The 27,268-nt window shown below is 45.1% G+C and overlaps 2 protein-coding genes across 7 annotated transcripts in view; one reads left to right on the top strand and one right to left on the bottom strand.

The window, feature by feature from the left end:
- The window catches only part of LOC137149888 (myosin-IIIb-like), a 126,771-nt gene extending 119,748 nt beyond the window's left edge, over positions 1–7,023 (bottom strand). For 4 of the 5 annotated variants that reach the window (XR_010918857.1, XM_067543509.1, XM_067543508.1 and 1 more), the window contains exons 1-3: positions 6,886–7,023; positions 6,344–6,409; positions 5,396–5,526 (exon numbers count right to left, since the gene is read on the bottom strand). Coding sequence is in view for 3 of the 5 variants with exons in the window: in XM_067543509.1 (XP_067399610.1) it covers positions 5,396–5,526; positions 6,344–6,409; positions 6,886–7,005 (317 nt within the window). In the remaining 2 variants the exon portion in view is untranslated. Of the gene's footprint in view, positions 1–431; positions 1,103–5,395; positions 5,527–6,343; positions 6,410–6,885 lie in introns of those variants that run through there. The other variant, XM_067543510.1, reaches the window with a different exon arrangement.
- A 2,169-nt stretch (positions 7,024–9,192) lies between these two features.
- ARHGEF39 (Rho guanine nucleotide exchange factor 39) overlaps positions 9,193–27,268 on the top strand; it is a 48,902-nt gene continuing 30,826 nt past the window's right edge. For both annotated transcript variants that reach the window (XM_067543506.1, XM_067543503.1), the window contains exons 1-2: positions 9,193–9,237; positions 18,220–18,408. In XM_067543506.1, coding sequence (XP_067399607.1) covers positions 18,271–18,408 — 138 coding nt within the window. In that variant the 5' untranslated portion in view covers positions 9,193–9,237; positions 18,220–18,270. The remainder of the gene's footprint in view (positions 9,238–18,219; positions 18,409–27,268) is intronic.

The following is a 27,268-nucleotide window of genomic DNA, read 5'->3' as shown; positions in this document are numbered from 1 at the left end:
CTAATACACTACTACACTGGTTGTGGAGGCTTAACACCCTCCACTTGAGATTCTTTCCTGACCTCATGGATAGAGGGGTCTTACCTAACTCTGACATTGTCTCTCACTTATCTGTGAACTTGTCCCATTAGGCAACCCCCTTATGCAGTGGGGCCAAAAGGAATTTCTTAAGTGTCCTCAGCTCTTGGCAAAGAGGGAGGAATCACCTCGAAAAGCACCTTTCGCTGAGAACTTTCGCTGAGTCCTCCACATATACTAGGCATTACCTACCCTCCCCAACCTCACGAGCAGAACATGTCCCACTGCCTCCATATCCTTAATTGGGCTGTGATCCCATGACAGCACGTGGGCACCTGTGTGAAGATCCATTAGTCACTGAGCAGAAGCAGGAAATGCCACACATACTCCAAAGGTCAGGACTGTTTACACACCGGGACACTGCACTTTGAGTCCCAGGTGTGGCTGCTGCTCTGCAGCTCTCTGTGGCTGCAGGATAGAGTGGAGGGGAGATCTACAGTCTACTGGAGTGCTGGGACAATCAAACTCTTAGGATTCAGGAGCTGGTGATCTGAACTCCTCTCTCTAAACAAGACACAGGACAGCAGCAAATGAGAAAGGGAGAGCATCTTGGTTTGAAATGCACCAGTCTAGACAGGAATCTAGGGCCAACACACAACTAGGCAGTTGGGTGTTGTTCTGGTGTGTGGAGGAGAGGCATAGTGGCATTCAACAAGGAGGAAAAGTCCCAGCCTTCTGCTATTGGGTCACAGAGAGACACCAGTTTCCAAAAGGGGGCAGTGACCCACCCAGACTTCCATCGGATGCTCCTGGCCTTACACAGTAATCACTATAACCACCTTCTCTCTGTGGTATTTCTAAGGCACCCATCATCTATGCACTTAAGCACTGAACTGCTACAAAGAGACTAATGGCATTTAGCCTCCTATTATTATTATATTGTGGCATTACCTAGGAGCCCCAATCATGGATCAGGGCCCCACTGTGCTGGATATCACACAGAACATAATACAATACAGAACAACACAATACAACACAAAAATACAGAATGTAAGTTCTTGAGGTCAGGAACTCAGTTACGCCTCCTGCCCTCCCCCAGGTCCAGGATTGGGGCAGCAGGTTAGTTCTTGGTTTTAATGGGAGTCATAGCTGAGGAAAGGCTCTATAGGGCTCAACACCACCCTCTGACAGGGAGTTCCATCCCCAGGTCCTGCTGCTGAGATTACTCTGTCCCCTGCACTGTGCCCACTGGAAACACCTGCCTAAGGCTATCTCTCAGTTGGCCAGGTCCTATAGCAAAGCATATTAGGGTGAGGACTAAATTTAGCCTTGACACCAGCAGGAATGGAGACAATGGTATTCAGAGCACAAAGCAATGTGATCATATCTGCCTTTTAGGAGGTGGTTGTTGCACAATGTGCCAGCTGCACTCAGACCGGCAGAGTGAGTTGCAGTGACTAATCTGGGTAGTGAGGAATGTACAGATAACAGAAACCATGCAGTTTCCTGGTCAGTTGAAGATGGAATCTCTCATCTCTGTGACAATGTGTGTGCCCAAAAGCAATGGAATCCAACACAGGCCCAATACTAGATGCTAGGAATTTAAAAGGGTAACCATTTAAACCGTAATCAGCTGTTTAAACGTTTTAAACAGCTGATTACCATTTAAACTGAGGAGGGGAGTGGCTGCTGGGCTGGCTCCCAGCCAGTGAGAACAGCTGGGCAACTCTTGCTTGGGGGGGGAAGTGCAGAGCCCAGTGCGGGTGTGTTGTCGGTGCTGTTACCGGTGTTGGTGCGTATCAATGTAGGCTGCGTTCATGCATGTGTCCCCCTGTAGGTGCTGTTCCAGCTCTGCGCAGATAACCGAGATGGCACTCACAATCGAAAGAATCGACACGACCACAGATTAGTTGAGCAACGAAGGTACCCGGCCAGGTTTACTGCAGTTGAAGCTCAATGAGAAGTGACCTATAGAATAGCTACTGGTATACTTCAAATATGAGTGCTCCGTTACAATGGACTCAGCATAACTTAACGGCTGGACTTTCCGTTATCCCCTAGGCCGGACAAAGTCATTCCCGCTGACACCCTCTTTTATACACTGTTCCCAGCAATTTCGTTCTGCCCCTTTGACGTAGGTAGTTGCCACCCTCTTGACATAGTCTAATACCACCCTTTACCGTAACTAGTACGATTCGGGCAAAATAACTCCATTTATCACCTTATTAGACATTTCTATTTATCAAAGTGTCATTTCAGGGAGTCAGTTATCTCTTTGGTGTCAGGATGTCTTGATACACCTGCTGTGTATTTTTATTACTATTTTGATATTAGTAATATTTTGGAAATGTGTATGCTTGCAGTATCAGCATTTTCTCTGTGCCAGTTTCAGTTAGGTCATAAGTTCACAGACTGGTTAACTTGGCTTTTTCCACTTAGGCTTTAAGCCTTAGCCTGTTCTGCTAGGTTGCAGGCCTTAAACTCTCACTTCTTACTACAGGGGGTAGCTGCAGCTGGGCTCGGCTTTCCACGAGCATGGGGGGAGGCGTGGAACCCAGCGTAGGGGACGAGCCGCATCTGGGCTCAGCTCCGTACGAGTGGGGGGGAGGCGTGGAGCCCAGTGGAGGGGGGGGGGGTAGGGTGAGCCACAGCTGGGCTCGGCTTCCCATGAGCAGGGGGGAAGAGGCTTGGAGCCCAGCGGGGGCGGCTCCACTCCCCATGAGTGAGAACTGCCCAGCTACGGGAGGGTGGGGTGGGAGCTGCAGCTGGGCAGCTCTCACTTGGCAGTGATGAGAGGAGCCCAGCACAGCTCCCCCCCAGCGTTTAACCATTTAAAATAGAACGTTTAAATGGATTTTTAATTAAACTAAATTTTTACATCCCTACTAGACGCTTCTTTGACGAGCTATTGTGTAACAAGGGGACCTTCCTTCCCCCTCCCCCCCCAGATCTTTGCTCACACTAAGTGTTCTCAGTTATTGCCTTTGCAGATAACACAAACCATGAACTTCCTGTTGTAGCAACAGAGAAGCTAGTTAAGAACCTAATGAGATGATATATTGTGGTATTTCTCTTTCAACCTCACCTGACAAAGAGCACAAGCAGCCATCGGAAAGCAGATCACACAAGCTACTGACTTGTCAGGGAACCTCAATGAATAGCACTTGCTTCTCTCTTCTCTCCCTAAAACAAACCCCACAGCCAGTCTCCTTCCTCAGGAGACCCACACACAGCACCTGACCACAACCCTGACTTCATCATCACAGCCTCACCTGCCCTTACCATAAGGCAATTTCCAAAACTAGTAATTGTGCCCTGATCCAAGGAGAAACAGGGAAAGCATGGGAGGAAATATCTAGCAGGTTAGAAGAGGGGATGGGCAGCCAGGATTCATGGGTTCAACTCCCAGCACCACAGAACTTTCTAACATCATTAAGGCATTTCCCCTCTAAGGCACCTCAGTTTCCTATCTGTAGAAAGGAGACACTGACATTCCTCAAAGGGCAGCACCAATCAGGAGGCTCATCTTTAAGAGAAGTGAATTGTCAATAGGTAAGTCTAGTAAACACTTGCACAGAGACAAGTTTTAGACAATATTACAAGATAACCAGGAGTCTGGTCCAAAACTCAGTGGTGCCGCCCAAGGGGCTTTCACCTCCAGCTGTTCCCTCTGTTACCCTGTGCAGTTCCACTAAGTCTAATGATGGCATCATAGGATCCCCTATTTATCATGTCAGGCTCCCATGGCAACGTCACTCCATTTACAAGTATCTGTGTTAGGGTTCTCTATACTGCCCATTGCTGTAGTTGCCATCGCTCTTCAGGTCACTTCGATCTCCATAGCCAGATCTTTAAAGGACTCAGGGGTGGGGAGGTGGTTTCTGCTCTTCTTCCCTCTTTGACTCTGTATTGTTTGGGAAAAAGACTTTATTTTGTTTTGGTTTTTAAATCCTCATTATATTAGTTACGGTGGGAGTTGCTTTTCCCAAAGAAGAGGCCCTTACAGCAAACTTCAGAGTGGGTCGGATTTCCAATTAGTTCAATCTCCACACCAAACTTCCTCACCTAAAAATATTTAATTTCATCTCTCATGCACTTCACCATGGGCTTTGGCAGCTGTATTGCTCCAGAAAAGCAGTGTTCTCGAATAGGTCGTGAATGGAGATGTGCTTGCAAATTAAGCTGGATCCTGAGCCACTGAGAATATTGAATATCAGAACCTTGAACAAGCAATGGAAGCAGACTGGGAAATAGCTGAGAGATCAGATGACAGATGTAAAGTATTTGCAGCAGCCCATCCTATTGAGAAGGCAGGCAGCTGGATTCTGCAAATCACTTCCATCTCTGCATTGCCTCTATAGTCAGCCCCAGATACAGTAAGTTACAGTTATCCAGTCGGAAGGTGATAACCAGTACGTCACTGTAGCCAGGTCCTTGTCTGGAAGGCAAGGTTGAGTTTTCTACTAGTGTTTCTCACCCCTGATGTACTTAATTGTCCAGGCACACAGAGGAATTAAAATTTCTCCCATTCTTTCTACTATTCCAAGAGCAACCAGCCATTCTCTAACTCTGAGCCTGATAATATTTATTAACCAAGTGACCTATGATCTCAAGCATGTCTGCCCTAGGCACATACATTCTTTCCCTGTCATTTCCACTATCACTTTTCCTTTCCCTGTGAGCAGTGTTCAATAAGACACATGTGGCCAGAACTCCAGGTCATCATTATAATGCAGCTCCCTTCAACATCTGCAGAATTTAACTTTTTATTGGAAAACAGATTAAATATCTAGTGCCACTGGCCATGAAGAACATTCCAAAGGTAAGCCTAATGCCTGGCTCTGTATAACATTGGAAAGACAGCCTCAAACAAAAGGAGAGATCTGACTTGCCCCACTCATCTCAATGAGGTGTTCTGTCTAGGGCAGCATTCAGCACTTGTAAGACAATCATCATGGCATGTATGGCAATAGGAGAAATAGGTTCCACTAAAATAGCTATATCTTCAGTGTTGGCTCTAGAGCCTAGTGATGACACTATAGAAATCAGTTTATCACAGTGCTGACTCTGAACTCATTGCCCCTGTAGTCAACTCAGGAAGTGAATGAGAAGGGTGAAGGATGAGATATGTGGGAAGACAGCATACAGGTCCTGTTTCAACCACCGTAATAAACACTTAAATGATTTCCAGCAAGAGGCCTTTGGTCTTCATTCCCCCTTCTTTAAAAACGAGTATAATGAGGGCATTGACCATAGTTGCTAGTTCCATCTCGTCAGGACCTCAATCTGCTCTCCCAATCAGTGATGCAGATCTGACAAGACCATACTGTTCCACGATATGCAGCCTTACAAATATTTTGAATTGTTCTGGTCTTACCTGATGACAATACACTGGTTCTGAGGTCCTGTTGCCAGACGCCCCAGCATGGCCTGATATGCTCTGTCAGCAATGGCAAAAATGTGGGGGGGCAGAGTGCCCTTGTTGTGGTTCTGATATTTCTCTGATATCTGGGAGCAGTGGGAGAATTCAATTAAAGTGAAATGCAAGAACAGTTAGGGGATAGAGGGTAAATTCTCCCCTCCCAACCTCAGCTAACCACCTAGATAAGGGACGGAGAAGTCATCAGAGTTGTTGGGTTTTTTTTAATATGTAGTTTATATTACATTGTCCAGGATTTGATAGAATAAATCAAAAACTACACAATATGTCAGATGAAGATTTCCAGAAACATAACACACCCTGGAACTCCCTGCCCCTTGGTACTGCCATTGCCCTGCTTATAATCTTCCAGGCATATTGCAAAGGCCAACTCTGTTCTTGAGCATTTGTGGGAAGGAGGGCAATGGTAGGGTGTGAACAGTGGGTATGATGTGAGGGATGCTGCAAGTTGGACTATTTTTTATTACTGGATGGTCAGTTCAATGAGGGCATTGTAGATTTAAAACTGCCTAAAATACTGTTTGTTTCACATAGGATGAAGCACCTAGAGCCATGGGTGGCATACAGAAATCAAAAAACACAGCTGACAAAATCCATATGAGACTTAATACATTATGGGAAAAAATAGGGACTGAAAAGCACATGGAAAAGGCTTCTACAAAAGCCCAACTAGCCATGCTCCTTATGGGTAAGGATATAACTTCACAGGGACAAAATGTGATTCAAATATCTGAGAGCAAAGGGTGCACTTGTGCATAATTCTGTTCCCTTTGTCTGGCCTGTCCCCATAAGGAGCCACCTACACCCTCCCTCCCCAAGATCTACCAACACAAGACACCACACACCTGCTATTCACACCATACACTGAAGAAAGGAGACACTTACTGGTTTCTCATAGAGTGGAAGGCTCTGGAACGGGTTCATTGCAATCAGAATGTCCCCAATATATGTCTGATGTAAAAGGAAAAGTCCCATCAACCAGGTTAGCAAGTATTGCACAGGGCCCCACGGCCCCCTTGCACTACACTAGTGGGGCGTGTCAAGGAAACCATGTCCTGCAGGGTCTCTTAGCTCCCCAATCCCAGTGTCCCACAGGTTCTCTGGTCCTCCCACATGCAGAGGTGTCCAGGCTCAAGCAATTTTTTTACTTTCATAACTGATGGGGTAAGTCTAGAGGTGCTGGGGCTCAAAAATTAAGCACAGCCCACATGACCCCGGTGTCCATGGGCTCACTCAGTCCCGTCCTCCCCCCACACTGAGTGTCTCGCGGGGTCCCTCCCCTGGCGTCCTTCGGTGTTCCAGGGGGTCCCTGGGCCCCTTCTCCCACCCCCTGCCATTTCCGAGAGAGAAGACCCTACAGCAGAGCAGAGCCCCTCTCGCCCTGCCTATCCGGCTCGCCCCCAGCACGGCTCCGGCTCCTCACTCACATAGACCCGCTGCTGCAGGAAGCGGCCGCTCAGACTCTGCAGCAGCCTCGTCTCGTCCAGCTCCGCCAGGGCCGCCAGGTCATCGGCTCCGTCGCAGTCCAGCGGCCCGGGAGGCACCATCCCAGCAGGGTTTGGCTCCGAATCCGACTCGGTACCGAGAACGGCGGCCACAGTCGAGCTTCCGCCCAGCCACGAGCCAAGATTCAACTCCAGAGCCACCGCCCCCCTTCAAATCCCTCCCCCCTGCTTCCACTCTCCTCCAGTCCCTTCCCTGGCCCCCAACTCAGCCCCGCCCTGTGTCGGGCAATCCCACCTCAGCCCACTCCCCTGCCCCTGACCGCTCCCTTCTTCCTCTTCTCCACATCCAAGATCTTCTTGACAGTATGGTTTTCTCATTACAAATCCCTAAGAGCCTACAGACTCCAGCTTCCTGGCTGAGGAGTGACTCCCACCCACTTGGCCACAGAGCAGTGAAATCTGGGGTCCAGCTCTGACCACAGTCTTCATATCCCAAGAGTACCCCTAGACTGCTACTCTGCAGGTACAGGCTACCCTTTCCCAACATAAGGCATAATCAGGGCAATTCCCTTTGTTTATTATAAAGATACAGAGAAGCTAAGCAATTCACGTGCTACCTGAGCCAAAGCTGCAGACACAGCACCAGCAGAGCGTCAGGTAAAATTAATTAGTTAGAAAGAAAATCCCCTACCCAAGATGACAGATGTCACCATCTGCCTTGGAATTGTACTTTATATTTCTTCAACATGAGCCATCCCCACTGTGAAAGCACGGCTTCTGTGCCTACACTCAGACAAGGGAACACAAAACAGCTTGTGCCAGAGTGCAAGAAGAATGTTCATTTCTACATACCTAGGACATAATATCACCAGGAAAGAAAACTAGCGAGTGACAAGGCAAGTGATTGTGACCACAACATCACTGTCTAGGGCAGTGCTCTGCAGCTATTTTTAAAGCTATGGGCTTATCTATAGAGTTTTTGTACTGCTGTAACTATATTGGCTTAGAAACGGATAATCAAGCAGTCTAATCCTTTACTGTGGGACATAATTGTAGTAGCATAAATTGTATAGAACAGCCCTGAGCCCCACTTCAAGAAAATTAAACAAATCATTCCTACCCCCTTCAACCCTGCCATATGTTGAAAAGCCTATTCAAAATGAGTAATCACATGAAGTATGTGTAAATTTTCAAAAACAACCCTCCAAAAAACTTGAAAATGGCTAATCCATTAATAGTTATTCTTTCTTTGTGGTTGTTTAATCAATTATGTATCAATCCTCATTCTTACTAACACTCTCAGATTCCTTGTATTGTCCCATCAGTCTGTCTGTTGTTGCTTGTAGGCTCTTTGGGGCAAGGACTGTCTTTTTGTTCTGCGGGGCCTAGCACAACAGGATGCTGGTCCATGACGGGGGCTCTCCTATGTGCTATAGTACAAATAACAAATAAATAACAACCCCTTCTTCCCTTCTGTGGACGCATACATGCCAGTATAAAAGTGCTTAGACCTGTATAGCTTAGTCTAAACGAATTGTTTCAGCTGCGCACAGCACTGTACTTTCCAGGTGCCATCCTTTATCCCCCTCACTGCTGCTTTCCTTTATTCTCTTTCCCTCACATTCATTTTTGAAAATCCCTTTGAAATCTTTCACTTTATTCTTTCATCTTGAACCGGATCTCTCTCTCGTATGCCTGAATAATTTCTCTCGGATTTTGCCCTTCCTCTCTGCTTTTCTTTCCAGAGACTCTCTCTCTTTCTCAGTCCCCTTTCCCTCCACTTGGTAACCACCCTATTTATGTACCGCTCCCCTTGGTCCGACCCGACCCCTCCGCCTCTCAGGGTGGCTGAAGGATGACTCCTTCCTCACTTTCGGCTTGGAGGGAGAGGCGGAGAGAACAAACGCTGCACTGAAGTGACACAAAACCACCGGCTCTACCCTTGCCCCAAAATGGCATCTCAGCTCTCAAGGTCTCCTCTTGCCTCAGCACCCCCTTATCTCCGGCCTCAGCTCCATTTGCCACCTCTCCCTCTCCGGCCCGGCCCCTCAAGTCCTCCAGGCTCGGACTCGCCATTGGCGGGCCCAAGGCCCGTACAAGCCACATGGGACGCACCAACAGCCGGACCCGGAGCGGCTGGGTGCTGGCTACGCGCCCCCTTTCCCCGCGGCGCGCAGGGGTGGGCGGGTACCAGCCGGGCCGGCAAGAGGCGCGGCTCGGCTCGGCTCGTAGTGGCCCCTCCCTCCACGGCGCGCGCGGCCGTTTGAACGCTGGGCGGGTAATGCATGTGTCGGCGGAGAAGTCCTGCTAGACCCAGCGCCGCGGGGTGAACAGGTGGGCAGCCGGGGGTTCCCAGGGGTGGGCTATGGGCTTCGCTCGTTCAGAGCCGAGCCGAGCCCAGCCCTGTCAGGAGCCCGGGGTGGCTGTGATCCGTGGCCAGGACAGCACGGGGGAAGCGAGCGGGCTGTGCCTCTGTCCCGAGTGTGTGCGTGAGAGCGAGCGAGCGAGCCTGTGCGTGCCGGTCACAGAGGGGCCTGGCCTGGCCTGGCCTGTAGCAGGAGAAGAGGCCGGGCGCTCCCCGGCTGCAGCGGGGGAGGAGAGGAGGGCCGGGCCGTGAGCAATCCTGATGTACCGGGGAGGGCAGGGAGGGGCAGAGCCGGGCGCTCCCCTGTTGTAGCTGGGAGAGTGGGCAAAGCCGTGCACTGCCTACAGGGCTGGGGCAAAGCCTTGTGCTGTCCTACTGCGCTGTCTGACAAGGCCATGTGTGATCTGCACTGCTGTACTTTGTTGGAGGGGGAAGAGAAATGACTATAGGCATTTATGCACAGTGGAATAGCCATTGGGCCAGAGAGAGAAGGATTGACTCTGTGATCCAGTCCCCCTGCTCCAGTTGCTCTTTCATTATTTATCCACAGTGGAACAGATTCAACTGGAGAGATGGAGGGAGCCCCACATCAGAATATCCCATAGGTCAGTAGTCAGAGGGTTCTCCTGAGAGATGGGAGATGCTCTGTTCAAATCCTTTTTCCTCCCTCTGGCAGCTGGGGCTCCCACATCTCTGGGGACTGTTCTAACCATTAGGCTAAAAGTAATAAGGTGGGCACCACAACCACTACCTCCTACTCCTGGATTTGAAAGGGACCCACCTGATCCAATGGGAAGCCTCTGAGCACACTTACTTAATTGCCCACCTAAGTTGTGTGCAGGGCCTAAATACCCACCTTCACTTGATCTGTGGATCACTTTGGGGTTTAGGTGGGAGATACACATCCAGATCCTTACAGTGTGGCAGCCATGCACATGCCGAGAGGGCAAAACATAGGTGCCTGGATAACTTCTACCTTTAAAATTTAGGTGCCTGCCAGAGTTTTGTGGATTTCCACAGAGCCAAAACAGAAATAGATGCCTCAGTACCCTTGTGGATCTGGGCCCTAATCACTGCTTGAGCCCCCCAGCACTCTGTAGGAGTCTAATATCAAGATGACAAAAATCATGGTTAAAGGTAGCAAGGCTCTGGTATTTCAGAGAAATGGTTACATTTATCTTTCCGCGTGCAGATGGAAAGGATTGCCCTTGGCTATGACTGCTACCTGCACATGTAGCATCAGTCAGAGGTCTCTCCAGTCTTCTGAACTGTGAATATTATTCACAAATGGCAGCCATATTCCCTCAATCAGAGGTCTTGATGTAATTCTTGCTATATCTTACAGTTGCTTCACTTACCCTGTTGTCTGTTTTATCCAGACTGAGCTTCAGCTAGCTGCTCCTCATCCAGTGGAGACAGGATTGAGGGAGACTTGTCCCTGTGAGGCTTTTGTGGAGGAGGATAGGGACTGTGCACTTCTATTCTACCTCCAGCCCAACTTTTCATCCTTTCTCCCTAACTTTCATCTCTGTAACATCTCATATTCCTCTCTAAAGCTTCATCTTTCTCCATCACATCCCTCTCTCTGCCTCTTCATTTTCAACTTTTCCCTCAGTTTTCCATTTTAATAACTTTATATTACATCAACATGTTTCTGAGCACTATTTAGACTTCTGTAAGCCATTTGAGTTAGTACTTTATGGCATTATATCACATCCTTATAATCATATCTTGATTTTAGTAAGGCTTTTGATACTGGCCCACGACATTCTGGTAAGCAAACTAGGGAAATGAAGTCTCTAGATGAAATTACTGTAAGGTGGGTGCACAACTGATTGAAAGATTGTACTCAAAGAGTAAGTATCAATGGTTCATGTAAAAGTGGGAGAGTGTATCTAGTGAGGTCCCGAAGGGATCAGTCCTGGGTCTGATCCTAGTCAATATTTTCATTAATGGACTTGTATAATGAAATGGAGAGTGTAGTGTACTTCTAAAATCTGCAAATGGCACCAAGCTGGGAGATATTGTAAGCAGTTTGGAGGACAGGATTAGAATTCATAGAATCAAAAGATTAGGGTTGGAAGGAACCTCAGGAGGTCATCTAGTCCAATCCACTGCTCAAAGCAGGGCCAACCCCAACTAAATCATCCTAGCCAGGGCTTTGTCAAGCTGGGCCTTACAAACTTCTAAAGATGGAGATTCCACCACCTCCCTAGGTAACCCATTCCAGTGCTTTACCACCCTCCTTGTGAAAAAGTTTTTCGTAATATCCAACTCCCTGCAAGTACCTAATTTCCCCTCCCTGCAACTTGACACCGTTGCTCTTTGTTCTGTCATCTGCCACCACTGAGAACAGCTTAGTTCCATCCTCTTTGGAACCCCCTTTCAAGTAGTTGAAGGCCGCTGTCAAATCCCTCCCTCTTCTCTTCTGCAGATTAAATAAAACTAGTTCCCTCAGCCTCTCCTCAAAACTCATTTGCTTCAGCCAACAGTCATTTTTGTTGCCCTCTATTGGACTCTTTCCAATTTGTCCACATCCTTCCTGTAGTGGGGTCCCAAAACTGGACACACCTGGACACAAAACTGAGGCCTCACCAATGCCGGATAGAGGGAATAGTCACTTCCCTCGATCTGTTGGCAATGCTCCTACTAATACAGCCCAATATGCTGTAAGCCTTTTTGCCAAAAAGGACACACTGTTGACTCCTGTTCAGCTTGTTGTCCACTGTAACCCGCAAGCTTTTTCTGCCAAAATGCTGCCTAGCCAGTCGGTCCCCAGTCTGTAGCAGTGCCTGGGATTCTTTTGTCCTAAGTGCAGGACTGTACACTTGTCCTTATTGAACCTCATCAGATTTTTTTTTGGCCCAGTCTTGCAATTTGTCTAGGCCATTCCATATCATCCCTATCCTCCAGAGTGTCTGCCACTCCCCCCAGCTTAGTGTCATCTGCAAACTTGCTGAGGGTGCAATCCATCCCATCCTCCAGATCATTAATGTTTAGTCTGCAAAAGAGAAGAATGAGGGGGGATTTGATAGCAGCCTTTAACTACCTGAAAGGGGGTTCCAGGGAGGATGGGGCTAGGCTGTTCTCGGTGGTGGCAGATGATAGAACAAGGAGCAACGGTCTCAAGTTGCAGTTGGGGAGGTCTAGGTTGGACATTAGGAGAAAGTTTTTCACTAGGAGGGTGGTGAAGCACTGGAATGGGTTACCTAGGGAGGTGGTGGAATCTCCTTCTTTAGAGGTTTTTAAGCTGAGGCTTGACAAAGCCCTGGCTGGGATGATATAGCTGAGGTTAGTCCTGCTTTGAGCAGGGGGTTGGACTAGATAACCTCCTGAGGTCCCTTCCAACTCTAATATTCTATGATTCTATAATGGAGATGTTGAACAAAACTGGCACCAGGACCGATCCCCTCAGGCACTCGGCTTGTTACTGGCTGCCAACTAGACATGAAGGTGTTGATCAGTACCCATTGAGCCTGATGATCTAGCCAGCTTTCTATCCACCTTCTAGTCCATTCATCCAACCCATACTTCTTTAACTTGCTGACAAGAATACTGTGGGGGACCATATGAAAGCTTTGCTAAAGTCAAGGTATATCACATCTCCCGTTTTCCCCACATCCACAGAACCAGTTATCTCATCATAGAAGGCAATCTGGTTGGTCAGGCATGAGTTGCCCTTGGTGAATCCATGTTGACTGTTCCTGATCAACTTCATCTCTTCCAAGTGCCTCAAAATGGAGTCCTTGAGGACCTACTCTATAATTTTTTCAGGGACTGAGGTGAGGCTGACAGGTCTGTAGTTCCCCAGATCCTCCTCCTTCCCTTTTTTTGAAAATGGGCACTATATTTGCCTCTTTCCAATTGTCTGGGACCTCCTCCAATCACCATGAGTTTTCATAGATAATGGCCAGTAGCATAAATTGCAATTCAAATGACCTTGACAAATTGGAGAATTGGTCTGAATTTAATAAAGGCAAGTGTTAAGTGCTTCACTTAGGAAGGAAAAATCAAATGCACAACTACAAAATGTAGAATAACTGGCTAAGTGGCAGTACCGCTGAACGGGATCTGGGAGTCCTAGTGGATCATAAATTGAAAATGAGTCAACAATGTGATGCAGTTGTGAAAAAGGCTAATCATTCTGGAGTTATTAACAAGAGTGTCGCACACAAGATATGGGAGGTACTTTTCTCACTCTATTCAGCACTGGTGATACTGCAGCTGGAGTATTGCGTACAGTTTTGGATGTCACACTTTAGGAAAGATGTAGACAAATTGTATAGAGTCCAGAGGAGAGCAACAAAAATGATAAAAAGTTTAGAAAACCCAACCTGAGGAAAGGATAAAAAACTGGGCAAGTTTAGTCTTGAGAAAAGAAGACTGAGGGGGGACCTGATAAGTCTTCAGATATGTAAAGGTCTGGGATCAGTTGTTCCATATGTTCACTGAAGGTAGAAAAAGAAGTAATGGGCTTAATCTGCAGCAAGGGAGATGTAGGTTAGATATTAGGAAAAGTTTTCTAACAATGAGTAGTTAAGATCTGGAATAGGCTTCCAAGGGAGGTTGTGGAATCCCTGTCATAAGTTTTTAAGAACAGGTTGAACAAACCCCTGTCAGAGATGGTCTAAGTTTACATGGTCCTGCCTCAGTGCAAAGGGCTGGGCTTGATGACTTCTCAAGGTCCCTTCTTGCCCTACAGTTTTATGATTCTGTGAGGAGCTGGCTGAAGAGATTGCTGGATGGTTGATCTTTTTTCTTTAAAAGTTATGAGTTCAATATAGAAATTAATGGGTGAAGTTCTCTGGTCTGTATTTTGCAGGAGGTCAGACTTGAAATCATAATGCTCCTTTATCTATGATTAAATCTGGAATAGTAGGGAATTTTCAGGGGGCTGAAATAAAACCATTTTACCAATATTTAAAAAGAAATAAATGGGATGGTTTGCATGATATTGATCCCAGAAAAATTATGGCATGGCTGATGCAAAACTCAATATATTGAATTCAAAGATGGAAATATAATTAATACTAGTAATATAGTATTGCAGAAAACATGTAAGGTGCATGGAATCTTTTTAAAGACCCCATAATAGAGGTTTAATTTAAATGTATATCCCAAATTAAAAAACAGTGTAAGAGGACCAAAAAAATGCTATTGTGGCTAAACAACAAAGTAAAAGAAGCAATTAAAGGCTCTGTTAGTGGAGATTCTCTATATCCTAGTAAGGAAGAGAGGATGGGTGGTGATAATATATGGGTAGGATCCAATGAGAAACAGTCAAATGAAAAAGAATCCCATTCAATTACATCACATGGCAGATAGCTAAAAAGTGACAATTTTTTAAAGTGCTTATATACAAATGCTTGAAGTCTAAATACTAAGAGGAGTGAACTTGAGTGTCTCATATTAAATGAAGATATTGATATACTAGGCATCACAGAAACTTGGTGGAATGAGGATAATCAATGGGACACAGTAATACCAGAGTACAGAATATATCAGAAGGACAGAATAGGTCATACTGGTGAGGGAGTGCTACTGTATATGGAAGAAAGCATAGAGTCAAATGAAATAAAAATCTTAAATAAACCAAACTGTGCCATAGAATCTCTATGGATAGTAATTCCATGCTTGAATAATAAGAATATAGCCCCTAGTTTGAGAACCCCTAAACTAGATTATCTAATGGTCCCTCTGGCCTCAAAATCCATGAATCCCTGTTTACAGCTACTGCCTGAGATCCATTAGTGAACCAGTTTTGAATACATTTAATAAGTGCTAAATTGATTTTGTATAATGCTAATTAATTCTTTTAATCAGAATGTCATACAGGACTAAATCAAATGTCTTCTATAATTCTAAGTATATTAAGTCAACACAGTTATTCTTTATCAGCCAAACTTGTGATCTCAGAAAAAATATCAAGTTTCTTTGACAAGGCCTGATTTCCATAACATCTTGACTGGGTATGAATTATGCCACTGAGCCTCTATCAGCCTTTCCATAATTTTTCCCAGAATTGATGACTGGCTAACCAGTCTACAGTTTCTCATGTCACCACTTTCCATTTTTAAATATTCAGGACAACACTGGCCTTTTCCAGTCCTCTGCAATGTCCACAGTGTTCCAAGATTTAATAAAAATCAACATTTAATGGTTCAGAGAGCTCCTCAGCAAGTGTTTTTAATTCTGATACAAGTCATCTGTTCGTAAGAATGGCCATAATGGGTAAGACCAATGGTCCATCTAGCCCAGTATCTTGTCTTCCAATACTGGCCCGTGCCAGAAGCTTCAGAGGGAAGGAACAGAACAGCGCAATTGTTGAGTGATTTGTTGCCTGTCATCCAGTCCCAGCTCCTGGAACTCAGAGGTTTAGGGACACCTAAAACATGGAGTTTTGTCGTTGACCATCATGGCTAATAGCCATTAATGGACCAATACTCTGTGAACTTGCCTAATTCTTTTTTGAATCCAGTTATGCTCTTGACCTTCACAACATCCATTGGCAATGAGTTCCACAAGTTGACTGTATGCATTGTGTGAAGAAGTACTTCCTTATGTTTGTTTTAAATCTGCTGCCTGTTAATTTTATTGGGTGTCCCTGGTCCTCATGTTACACGAAGGGGTAAATAACATTTCCTTATTCACTACCTCCACACCATTCACGATTTTATGACCTCTATTGTATTCCCCCCTTAGTAGTCCCTTTTATAAACTGAACAATCCCAGTCTTTTTAATCTCTCATCATTCCATATCCTAATAATTTTTGTTGCCCTTCTCTGTACTTTTTCCAATTCCAGTATATCTTTTTTGAGATGCGGCAACCAGAACTGCATGCAGTATTCAAGGTGTGGACGTACCATGGATTTCTGTAGCGTCATTATGATATTTCCTGTCTTATTATATATCCATTTTTAATAGTTCCTAACATCGTTAGCTTTTTTGACTGCCGATGTACATTGAGTGGATGTTTTCAGACAACTATCCACAAGCTTTACTTCAGTACCCAGAAAGATTAGTAATTAGTAGTTCCGCAATTTCATATTTGAGCTCCTTCAGAACTCTTTGAATACTATCTGGTCCTGGTGACTTATTAGTGTTTAATTTATCATTTATTTATCAATAAAGGCAAAACCACCTATATTGACACCTCAATCTGGGATAATTATTTAGATCTGTCACCTAAAAAGAATGGCTCAGGTGTGGGAATCTCCCGCACATGCTCTACAGTAAAGACCGATGCAAAGAATTCATTCAGTTTCTCTGCAACACCTTGGCTTTCTTGAGTGCTCATTTAGCACCTTGATCATCCAATTGCCTCATGAATTGTTTGGCAGGCTTCCTACTTCTGATGTACTTAAAAAATGTTGCTGTTAGTTTGTGTGTCCTTATTATTTAGTTGCACTTCAGATTCTTTTTGGCCTGCCACCTTATACTTTTACACTTGACTTACCAAAGGTATGCTCTTTTGTATTTTCCTCACCAAGATTTGACTTCCACTTTTAAAAGGATGCATTTTTGCCTCTAACTGCCTCTTTTACTCTTCTGTTTAACTGTGATGGCATTTTTTTGGTCCTGTTTTTTTTATTTGGGGTATGCAGTTAGTTTGAGTCTGTATTATGGTGTTTTAAATAGTTTCCATTCAGTTTGCAGGCATTTCACCCATGTTCCTTTTAATTTTTATTTAACTAGCATCCTTATTTTAGTGTAGTTTGCCATTTTGAAGTTAAATGCTACTTTGGTGGATATCTTTGGCACTTTTCTCTCTACAAGGATGTTAAATTTAATTACCTTATGATCTCTGTGGAGCAGTTCAGCTATAGTCGTGTTTTGGACCAGATCCTGTGTTCTCCTTAGGACTAAATGAAGAATTGTTGCTCCCCTTGTGGGTTCCAGGACAAACTGCCCTGCTCTTCTATATAAACATCAGAGGGATAAATAACAGGGAGGGAGAGGAATTATTTAAGTTCAGCGCCAATGTGGGCACAAGAACTAATGGATATAAACTGGCCATCAGGAAGTTTAGACTTGAAATTAGATGCAGGTTTCTAACCATCAGAGGAGTGAAGTTCTGGAATAGCTTTCCAAGGGGTGCAGTAGGGGCAAAAAACCTAGTTGGCTTCAGAACTGAGCTTGATACATTTATGGAGGGGATGGTATGATGGAACAGCCTAATTTGGCAATGGACTGATCTTTGAATACTGGTGGTAGATATGCCAATGGCCTGTGAAGGGATGTTAGATGGGGTGAGTTCTGAGTTATTACAGAGAATTTTCTCTTGGGTGTCTGGCTGGTGAGTCTTGCCCACATGCTCAGGGTTTAACTGATCGCCATATTTGGGGTCAGGAAGGAATTTTCCCCCAGGGCAGATTGGCAAAGGCTCCGGGGGTTTTTCGCCTTCCTCTGTAGCATGTGGCATGGCTCACTTGCTGGTGGATTCTCTGTACCTTAAAGTCTTAAACTATGATTTGAGGACTTTAATAACTCGGTCAGAGGTCTATTACAGGAGTGGATGGGTGAGGTTATGTGGCCTGTGTTGTGCAGGAGGTCAGACTAGATGATCATATTGGTTCCTTCTGACTTTTGAGTCTGAGAGTCATTTAATGTGTCTAGAAATTTTACCTCTGCATCCCTTCATGAGGTGACATGTACCAGTCAATGTTAGGAATTTTGAAATCCTCCATTATTGCATTTTTTGTCTTTTGTAATCTCTTTAATCTTCCTGAGTATTTCATATTTTCAAAGAAGTTCTGCAGTTTGACACCAGCGGTGTCACAGCCCACAAGTATAAATTCACACAGGCAATTTTTAAAGAATAAAAGTTACTGGTGAGTAACCTTTCTGTTTCCTTTTCCTACATAATGAAGGGTAAACAGAAGCAGAGCATAAAATCCCACTGTCCAGGGTGCACCTTTGTCACAGGTGTTTGTGGCTCTTATTACGTCAGGGGAAGAGATCAGCTGTCTGCATCCCCATCCTTGAATCAATCATAAGTATCATGCTACTGCAGCGTGTGGCCAAAGTCAAGATTGTGGAAGAGCAGAGGGCCCGCTGGGAGAGGAAACGAAGCCGGACAGCCAAGGAACTGGTGGAAACGGAGCAGAAATACCTGCAGCAGCTGGACCTGGTGACCACAGTGAGTATCTGGGCTTCCTCATAATGTAGTGACACCCTGAAGTGTGGGTCCTCTAGTCTTCTGTCTTGGTAGGGGTCATAGTGGAGGTCACACAGGAGCGTTCTAACCTCAGTGCCTTTTTCATCAGAGTAGGAGACAAACTTATGCTGTACACTTTCTTTGGGACTGAGAAGTGTCTTTATCTCCACCTTAATTTTCTGAGGTTTGTATGGTTTCTGTGTGGCTAGATTGATGTATTATAAAGCCAGAAGGGACCCTTATGATCTGCTTTGATTTCCTCTATAACACAGGCAGTAGGACTTCCCTGAATTAATTTCTGTTTGAACTAGAGCAGTCCTTTTAAAAATAATAAATAAAAAAATCAAATCTTGATTTTTAAAAAATGCCAGTAGTGGAGAATCCACCACAACCCTTGGTAAATTGTTCCAATAGTTAGTTAGCCCTGCTATTTAAAAATTTTCTCCTTATTCCCAGTCTGAATTTGTCTAGCCTCAACTTCCAGCTGTTATACTTTTTGTCTGCTAGACTAAAGAGTCCTCAGTTATCAGATTTCTGTTCTCCATGTAGGTACTTATTAGACTATGATCAAGCTGCCATACTGTGCCTGATCCATTTAGGAGGGAATGGGACCAGTCCCTGTAGCTAAGAAACTGCTTCTGTGTGTCCAGTTTAGCTATTTGAGTATACGTGGGGCTAATTAAATTGGAGTTATCAGTCCCAGCTGGGGAGGGCCAGGAACACATTCTATAATAAGGAAGCAGGAAGAGGAGGGCTGGGGAAATCCCTCTCTAGGGTTAGAGAGGCAGAGCACTCTGGAGCAGGAGTTAAGGCAGGGGCAGCCAGGGCCCAAGCATAATTTTTTCGGGCCCAGTACAAACTTGTAATGTGGGCCCCATCCCACACACACACTGCAATCATGATACACACACAGTCTCATGAGCCATGAAAAAAGTTTGAATTCTAAAATTACTGTTACATATTCTACATTTCTGAAAAAATGCCCCCCTTTGCTATTTTTATGTAATGTAACACCCAGTCTGAGAGTCCTACAAGTTTGCTGACTATTTTGTAATTTTTTGGTCATTATAAAGGTATTATATCCTGTCACTGTCTTGGTTTTTTTTATTCCAATGGACCAATGTGACTGCAAACATTTTATAATTAGGCCAATTAACTTTAAAGCTTTATTTTTCTGGCCTTTTTCATTGCAAAATCATGAATTAGCCCCCCAAAGCTATAATCTCAAGAGTTTCAAGAAAGTTACCCAGGTGTGGGTGTTCCCTCTCAGATTATTATCTCCTTGGAATGCTAAACCTCATGAAGCAAGAAATACGGTAACATCCAATAATCTTTCCAATAGTTCTTTCCATCTTGTAGCTTCTATTAGCATTTGTTTTTGAATCTCCATGTCCACCTGACAGTGACTGCTGTAGTTGCTTCTACTGGCAGTAGCAAATGTTATGTTCTGTGCTCTTTTCATGTTCAGGAAATTTAGTATATAGTTTACGCCATTTTTTCACAATTGGTGAATACCCTTCATTTTTTGCCAGCATACTGCATTGTTTAAGCATCCCTTCAGGAAACAGCCAACATGGAAAACAATACAGTGCTTGGTTTGTAGCACTCCAAACAAGCCAGTCTCTTGGTATCTTTTCTCTCTTGTTGGAAGTCTTACATTTGAGAAGAAATTCAGGAAAATTATGCCCATCAACATCTTTTGGCATTGACTTTGCTAGCTTCTACATTTCAATAAAAGTCAGGACACCAGACAGAACAATTTTTTGACAGATAGAATCTGTTATGTTTTCAGGCCACAAGCCTGGATCTTTGAAAAGACAAGAATCAGATAGTGTAGCACTACTCTCTCCTGCTTCTTGGAAACCTTCTGAATGTGGTGGTGCTAATGGTGATGCTACTTGACTATCTTCAAGCATTAGATTGGAGTCACATGATGCATGTTCTGGCAGCTTTTCTTTGTCATCAATTGCCAGTGCCACAGACGGTCTGTAAATTGAAATAATTTTCATCTTGATTTTGTTCATTGGCTTCCCTAGTTAGTATATTGCCTGACTGAAGAAAGGCCTTGTCTGATCTGAAAAACTGGAGGATAGATTGGTGTCCTTTAGCTTCTTTTAGTTCCCTTTCTTTTACCTCCTTATGTTTCTGGTTGCCTGATTTGTATTTATAGCCACCACCAGACATGGCAGTCTGGGGTGTGTGTGTGACTGTGAGTGAATTAGACATATATATTTTGGGCCTACAAAACCTACCAAAAGAAGCAGCAGCACTGGCTCCCACTATCTTATGGTGCTTCGCTTTGCTCCTCCCACAGCTGTCCCTTCCTCCTGCCTATGCACAAGGAACTCGGGGACTGGTAGTTCTTGATCTTGATATGATAGACCATGTCACAGAGAGGAGCACAAATCTCTGTGTCTCAGTCTCACAGTACAAGTCCTAGTTTAACTGCACAAGCACACATTCTCTATTCTAGAGAAGGGCTTGAGCTAGGCCAGCAGGCCCAGCAACTCACTGTTCAGAATGTTGCTTGAGACTGCTCTTACACTGCTTCTGATTGGCACCAGCAAATCTCACAAGATCGACAATAGATACACAGATACAGGGAAATAAGTTTCTATAAATATCCTCAGGCATGATCTATAATTTAGCCTCAAATTTTTCCTCATGGTAATGGGGATTGCAGCCTGAACTGGGCCCCTCTGGGCGCTGGTAAAGTGTACCCTTTTCCGCCCACCCCACGTGGGACCCAGGGGGCTGCTGGAAAGTGTTGCCAGAATCTCCCAGAGGCGATAAAAGCCCAGACAGGGTGGGTTGTAGCTGTTTGGGACAACAATTTAAACTCAGGACAACAAGGACTGTTTAAGTATGCATTTGTCAGGGGACACCAGAAAGGGGAGAATTTGGCCTCCCTCTATTGGGAACCAGAGTGCCATGAGGCTTCAGAAGGGTCTGGATGAACAGCCAGTGAAGAGAAGTCGCATGTGATCATTTGAAGTTGCACCTTGTGGAGCTTTTGTTAAGATTATGGTTTGGGGTGGGACTGGAACTCTGTAAACCAGTGTTTCTCAACCTTTTAGTGCTGACAATCCCCCTTTGGACTTTAAAAAAAAAAAAAAAAAAAAAAAAGGTGTGACAACCCTATTAAAACTGGAAAAAATTGTGACTCCCCCTACCTTAAGCATCATTAAGTAAATTATGAATAATACTCAGGGCTGGCATTAGGAAGTGGCAAGAAGAGCAATTTCCCAGGGGTCCATGCCACAGGAGGCCCCACAGAGCTAAGTTACCTGCTTGAGCCCCAGCCGGTGGGGGCCAGACAAGTTGGTTAGTTTATTTTTTTTCAGAGTGCTTTCTGTAGTGATTTGTGAGATTTGCAGAGATGCATTCCTGCCACCTGGGGCATCAGGAGGCTTCAATCTGTTAAAAAGTTGCCCCTTAATCTTCTCTTTAAGATAAAAAGGTTGAACTCTTTGAGTCTCTTGCTATAAGGCATGTCATCTAATCCTTTTAACATTCTTATGGCTCTTCTCTGGACCCTCTCCAATCTATCAACATCCACCCTGAATTGTGGATACCAGAACTGGACACTATTCCAGTAGTGGTCACACCAGTGCCAAATACAGAGGTAAAAACCATCCTTATACCAACTTGAGATTCCTCCTGTTTATAATTGGGGCCCTACCAAATTCACAGCTGTGAAAAATGTGAAAATCTAGTCTTCATGTGAAATATGGCTATAGAATCATAGAATATTAGAGTTGGAAGGGTTCTCAGGAGGTCATCTAGTCCAATCCCCTGCTCAAAGCAGGACTAACCTCAGCTATATCATCCCAACCAGGGCTTTGTCAAGCCTCAGCTTAAAAACCTCTAAAGATGGAGATTCCACCACCTCCCTAGGTAACCCATTCCAGTGCTTCACCACCCTCCTAGTAAAAAACTTTTTCTTAATGTCCAACCTAGACCTCCCGCCCTGCAACTTGTGACCGTTGCTCCTTGTTCTGTCATCTGCCACCACTGAGAACAGCCTAGCCCCATCCTCCCTGGAACCCCCTTTCAGGTAGTTAAAGGCCGCTATCAAATCCCCCCTCACTCTTCTCTTTTGCAGACTAAACAAGCCCAGTTCCCTCAGCCACTCCTCATAAGTCCTGTGCTCCAGCCCCCTAATCATTTTTGTTGCCCTCCACTGGACTCTCTCCAACTTGTCTACATCCTTTTTGTAGTGGGGGGCCCAAAACTGGACACAATACTCTAAATGCGGCCTCACCAATGCCGAATAGAGGGGAATAATCACTTCAGGCATCCTGCTGGCAATGCCCCTCCTAATGCAGCCCAATATGCTATTAGCCTTCTTGACAACCAGGGCACACTGCTGACTCATATCCAGCTTTTTATCCACTATTACCCCCAGGTCCTTTTCTGCAGAGCTGCTGCCCAGCTCGTCGGTCCCCAGTCTATAGCTGTGCATGGGATTCTTCCTTCCTAAGTGGAGGACTCTGCACTTGTCCTTGTTGAACCTCATTAGATTTCTTTTGGCCCAATCCTCCAGTTTGTTTAGGTCACTCTGTATCCTATCCCTACCCTCCAGGGTATCTACCACTCCCCCCAGCTTAGTGTCGTCTGCAAACTTGCTGAGGGTGCAATCTACTCCATCCTCCAGATCATTAATAAAGATGTTGAACAAAACCGGCCCCAGGACTGACCCCTGGGACACTCCGCTTGTGACCGGCTGCCAGCTAGACATGGAGCCATTGATCACTACTCGTTGAGCCCTATGCTCTAGCCAGTTCTCTATCCATTTTATAGTCCATTCATCCAACCCATACTTCTTTAACTTGCTGATAAGAATACTGTATGAGACAGTATCAAAAGCTTTGCTAAAGTCAAGGTATATCACATCCACGGCCTTCCCTACATCCACAGAGCCAGTCACCTCATCATAGAAAGCAATCAGGTTGGTCAGGCATGACTTTCCCTTAGTGAATCCTTGTTGACTGTTCCTGATCACCTTCCTCTCCTCCAAGTGCCTTAAAATGGATTCCTTAAGGACCTGCTCCATGATTTTTCCAGGGATTGAGGTGAGGCTGACCGGTCTGTAGTTCCCTGGATCCTCTTTCCTCCCTTTTTTGAAGATGGGCACTATCTTTGCTTTTTTCCAGTCGTCAGGGACCTCCCCCTGTTCCCACGAGCTTTCAAAGATAATAGCCAACGGCTCTGAAATCACCTCAGCCAACTCCCTCAGCACCCTCGGGTGCATTGCATCCGGCCCCATGGACTTGTAAATGTCCAATCCTTCTAAATAGTCTTGGACCCGTTCCTTCAGCACTGTGGGATGTTCGCCTCCTTCCCATTCTGTGCCACCTAGTGCAGCAGTCTGAGAGCTGATCTTGTCTGTGAAGACAGAGGCAAAAAAGGCATTGAGTACCTCAGTTTTCTCCACATCCTCCGTCACTAGGTCGCCTCCCTCATTCTCTAAGGGGCCCACACTTTCTCTAATCTTCCTCTTGTTGGCAACATGCCTGTAGAAACCCTTCTTGTTCCCCTTCACGTCCCTTGCTAGCTGCAACTCCAATTGTGCTTTGGCCTTCCTGATTTCATTCCTGCACGTTCGAGCAGTGTTTATATAATCCTCCCTGGTCATCTGACCAAGCTTCCACTTCTTGTAAGCTTCTTTTTTGTGTTTAAGTTCGCCAAGGACATCTTTGTTAAGCCAAGCTGGACGCCTACCATATTTGCTATTCTTTCTGCACATCGGGATGGTTTGCTCTTGTGCCCTCAATAAGGTCTCTTTAAAATATAGCCAGCTCTCTTGGGTTCCTTTCCCCCTCATATTAGCCTCCCAGGGAATCCTGCCCATCAGTTCCCTGAGGGAGTCAAAGTCCGCTTTTCTGAAGTCCATGGTCCGTATCCTGCTGCTCTCCTTTCTTCCTTTTGTCAGGATCCTGAACTCGACCATCTCATGGTCACTGCTGCCTAGGTTGCCACCCACTTGTACTTCCCCTACCAAATCTTCCCTCTTTGTGAGCAGCAGGTCAAGAAAAGCACGGCCCCTAGTTGGTTGCTCCAGCACTTGCACCAGGAAATTGTCTGCAACACTCTCCAAAAACTTCCTGGATTGTTTGTGCTCTGCTGTATTGCTCTTCCAGCAGATGTCAGGGTGATTGAAGTCTCCCATGAGAATCAGGGCCTGTGAACTGGAAACTTTCCCTAGTTGAGTAAAGAAAGCCTCATCCACCTCGTCCTCCTGGTCTGGTGGTCTGTAACAGACACCCACCAGGACATCACTCTTATTGTTCTTGCTTCTAAGCTTAACCCAGAGACACTCAACTGACTTATCTCCAGCTTCATACTGGAGCTCAGAGCAGTCATAGTGCTCTCTTACATACAGTGCAACTCCTCCCCCTTTCGCCCCTGCCTGTCCTTCCTGAACAGTTTATACCCATCCATGACCGCGCTCCAATCATGAGAGTCCCCTCTCTTGTAACTATGGCCTAGACTCTTTGTTCCTAAATATATAACTATACATTTAGTCGTATTGAAACTCGTATTGTTTGCTTGCACCCAGTCTGCCAAGTGATCCAGATAGCTCTGTATCAGTGACCTGCCTTCTTCATATTTACCAGGCCCCCAATCTTTATTCTGTCTGCAAACTTTATCTGTGATGATTTTGTTTTCTTCTAGGTCATTGATAAAAATGTTACATAACTTAGGGTCAAGAACCAATCCCTTCAGGACCTCACTGGAACATAGCCACTCAATGGCAATTCCCCATTTACAATTGCATTTTGAGACTTGTCATTTAGCTAGCTTTTCTAATCTAGGTAATATATGCTATATTGATTTTTATATCGCTCTAGCTTCTTAATTAGAATGTTGTGTGGTACCAAGTCAAATGCCCTGCAGAAATCTAGGTCTACTACATTACATTGTCTAGAACAAACCACATCAAACCAACCTAATGTCCTCCTTTGACAGAGTAATAAGCCTTGAGGATAGGGGGAAGCAGTAGATATGATCTATCTTGACTTCAATAAGGCTTTTGATATTGTTTCACATGACCTTCTCATAAGCAAACTAAGGAAATATAGACTAGATGATATAAACTGTGCTGTAAGCTGGGTGCACAATTGTTTTGAAAACCATATGAAGAAGTTATCAATGATTCACAGTCAAGCTGGAAGGGAATATCAAGTGAAGTCTCACATGGGTCTGTTCTGGGTACAGTTCTATTTAATATTTTCATAAATGAGTTGGATAATGACACAGAGAGTACACTAATAATGCTTGCAGACAATACCAAAATGGGGGGTGGGAGTGGAGGATTGCAAGCACTCTGGAAGACAGGAGTAGAATAATGCCCTTGACAAACTGGAGAAATGGTCTGAAATAAATGGGATGAAATTCAGTAAGGAAAAGTGCACAGTACAGCATTTAGGAAGGAATAATCAATTGCACAAATACAAAATGAGAAATTACTACATAAGGAGTACTGCAGAAAAGGATCTGGGGTTATAGTGAATGACAAACTAAATATGAGTCAATGTAATAGTGCCAAAAAAAAAAAAAAGCGTACATCATCCTGGGATGTATTAGCAGGAATGTTGTAAGCAAGACGCAAGAAGTAATCTTCCACTCAAACTGATAAGGTCTTAACCAGGAGTATTGTGTCCACTTCTGGGCACATACTTCAGGAAAGATGTGGACAAATTGGAGACAGTCCAGAGGAGAGCAACAACAATGATTAGAGGTCTAGAAAACATGACATTAGGAAAGATTGAAAAAATTGGGTTTGTTTAGTCTGGAGAAGAGAAGACTGGGGACGTGGGACATAACAATCTTCAAGTATGTAAAAGGCTGTTATAAAGAGGAGCATGATAAAATTGTTCTCCTTATCCTTTGAAGACAGCACAGAAAGTAATGGGTTAAATTGCAGCAAGGGAGAGTTAGGTTAGATATTAGGAAAACCTTCCTAACTGTAAGGGTAGTTAAATAGTGGAACAAATTAACTAGAGCAGCAGTTCTCAACCTTTTTTTCCCCGAGTACCACTCCGGTCAGGTACAGTCAGGCCAAGTACCACTTCACCTGACTGTACCTGGCCAGAGTAATACTAGGAAAAAAAAGCGCTGTAGACACTTTGAATCAATGCCCTCCGCCGAAACCCTACAGCCACTTTGCCCGTTTTCGGCGGCAGCAAGGGGGAGGGAAAAACGGCAGCGGCGGCTTTTCTCAGCGGGGGGGGGGAGCAACGGTGGCAGGTTTTCTCAGCGGCGGTGAGAGCGGGGAATCGGCGGCGGGGGGCGAACGGCAGCGGGCGGGTTTCTCGGCCGTGGGGGGGGATCAGCAGCAGCGTTTGTCGGCGGCGACGGGGGAGGGAATCGGCAGCAGCTGGGTTTCTCAGCGGCGGGGAGGGGGGGATTCGGCGGCGGAATCGGCGGCGCGCTTTGCCTGTGCGTACCATCGAGCTGGCTTCCGCGTACCACTAGTGGTACGCGTACCACCGGTTGAGAACCCCTGAACTAGAGGTGTTGTGGAATTGCTGTCATTAGAGGATTTTAAGAACAGGGTAGACAAACACTGTCAGGGACAGTCTAGGTAATACTTAATCCTACCACAGTGCAGGGGACTGGAATAGATGACAATCAAGATACCTTCTAGTCCTAAACATCTATGATTTTATGAGTGCCTTAGTTTTATCAGCCAAACTTAAACCCATGTTCCTAAACCCAGTATTAATTATATTCCTTTAATTCTTTATTAATCAAGTTCGACATCAACCCTTGCATTTCTTTTCCTGGGATCTATATTTGGCTGACAGTCCTATAATTGACCAGGACATCCCATTTA

The sequence above is a fragment of the Emydura macquarii genome, unplaced genomic scaffold (genome assembly GCF_026122565.2).
Source record: "Emydura macquarii macquarii isolate MOO-44397 ecotype Brisbane River unplaced genomic scaffold, CSIRO-AGI_Emac_v2 contig_915, whole genome shotgun sequence".
In the NCBI taxonomy this organism is placed as follows: domain Eukaryota; kingdom Metazoa; phylum Chordata; order Testudines; family Chelidae; genus Emydura; species Emydura macquarii.
This window is presented reverse-complemented; position numbering and strand designations above follow the sequence as displayed.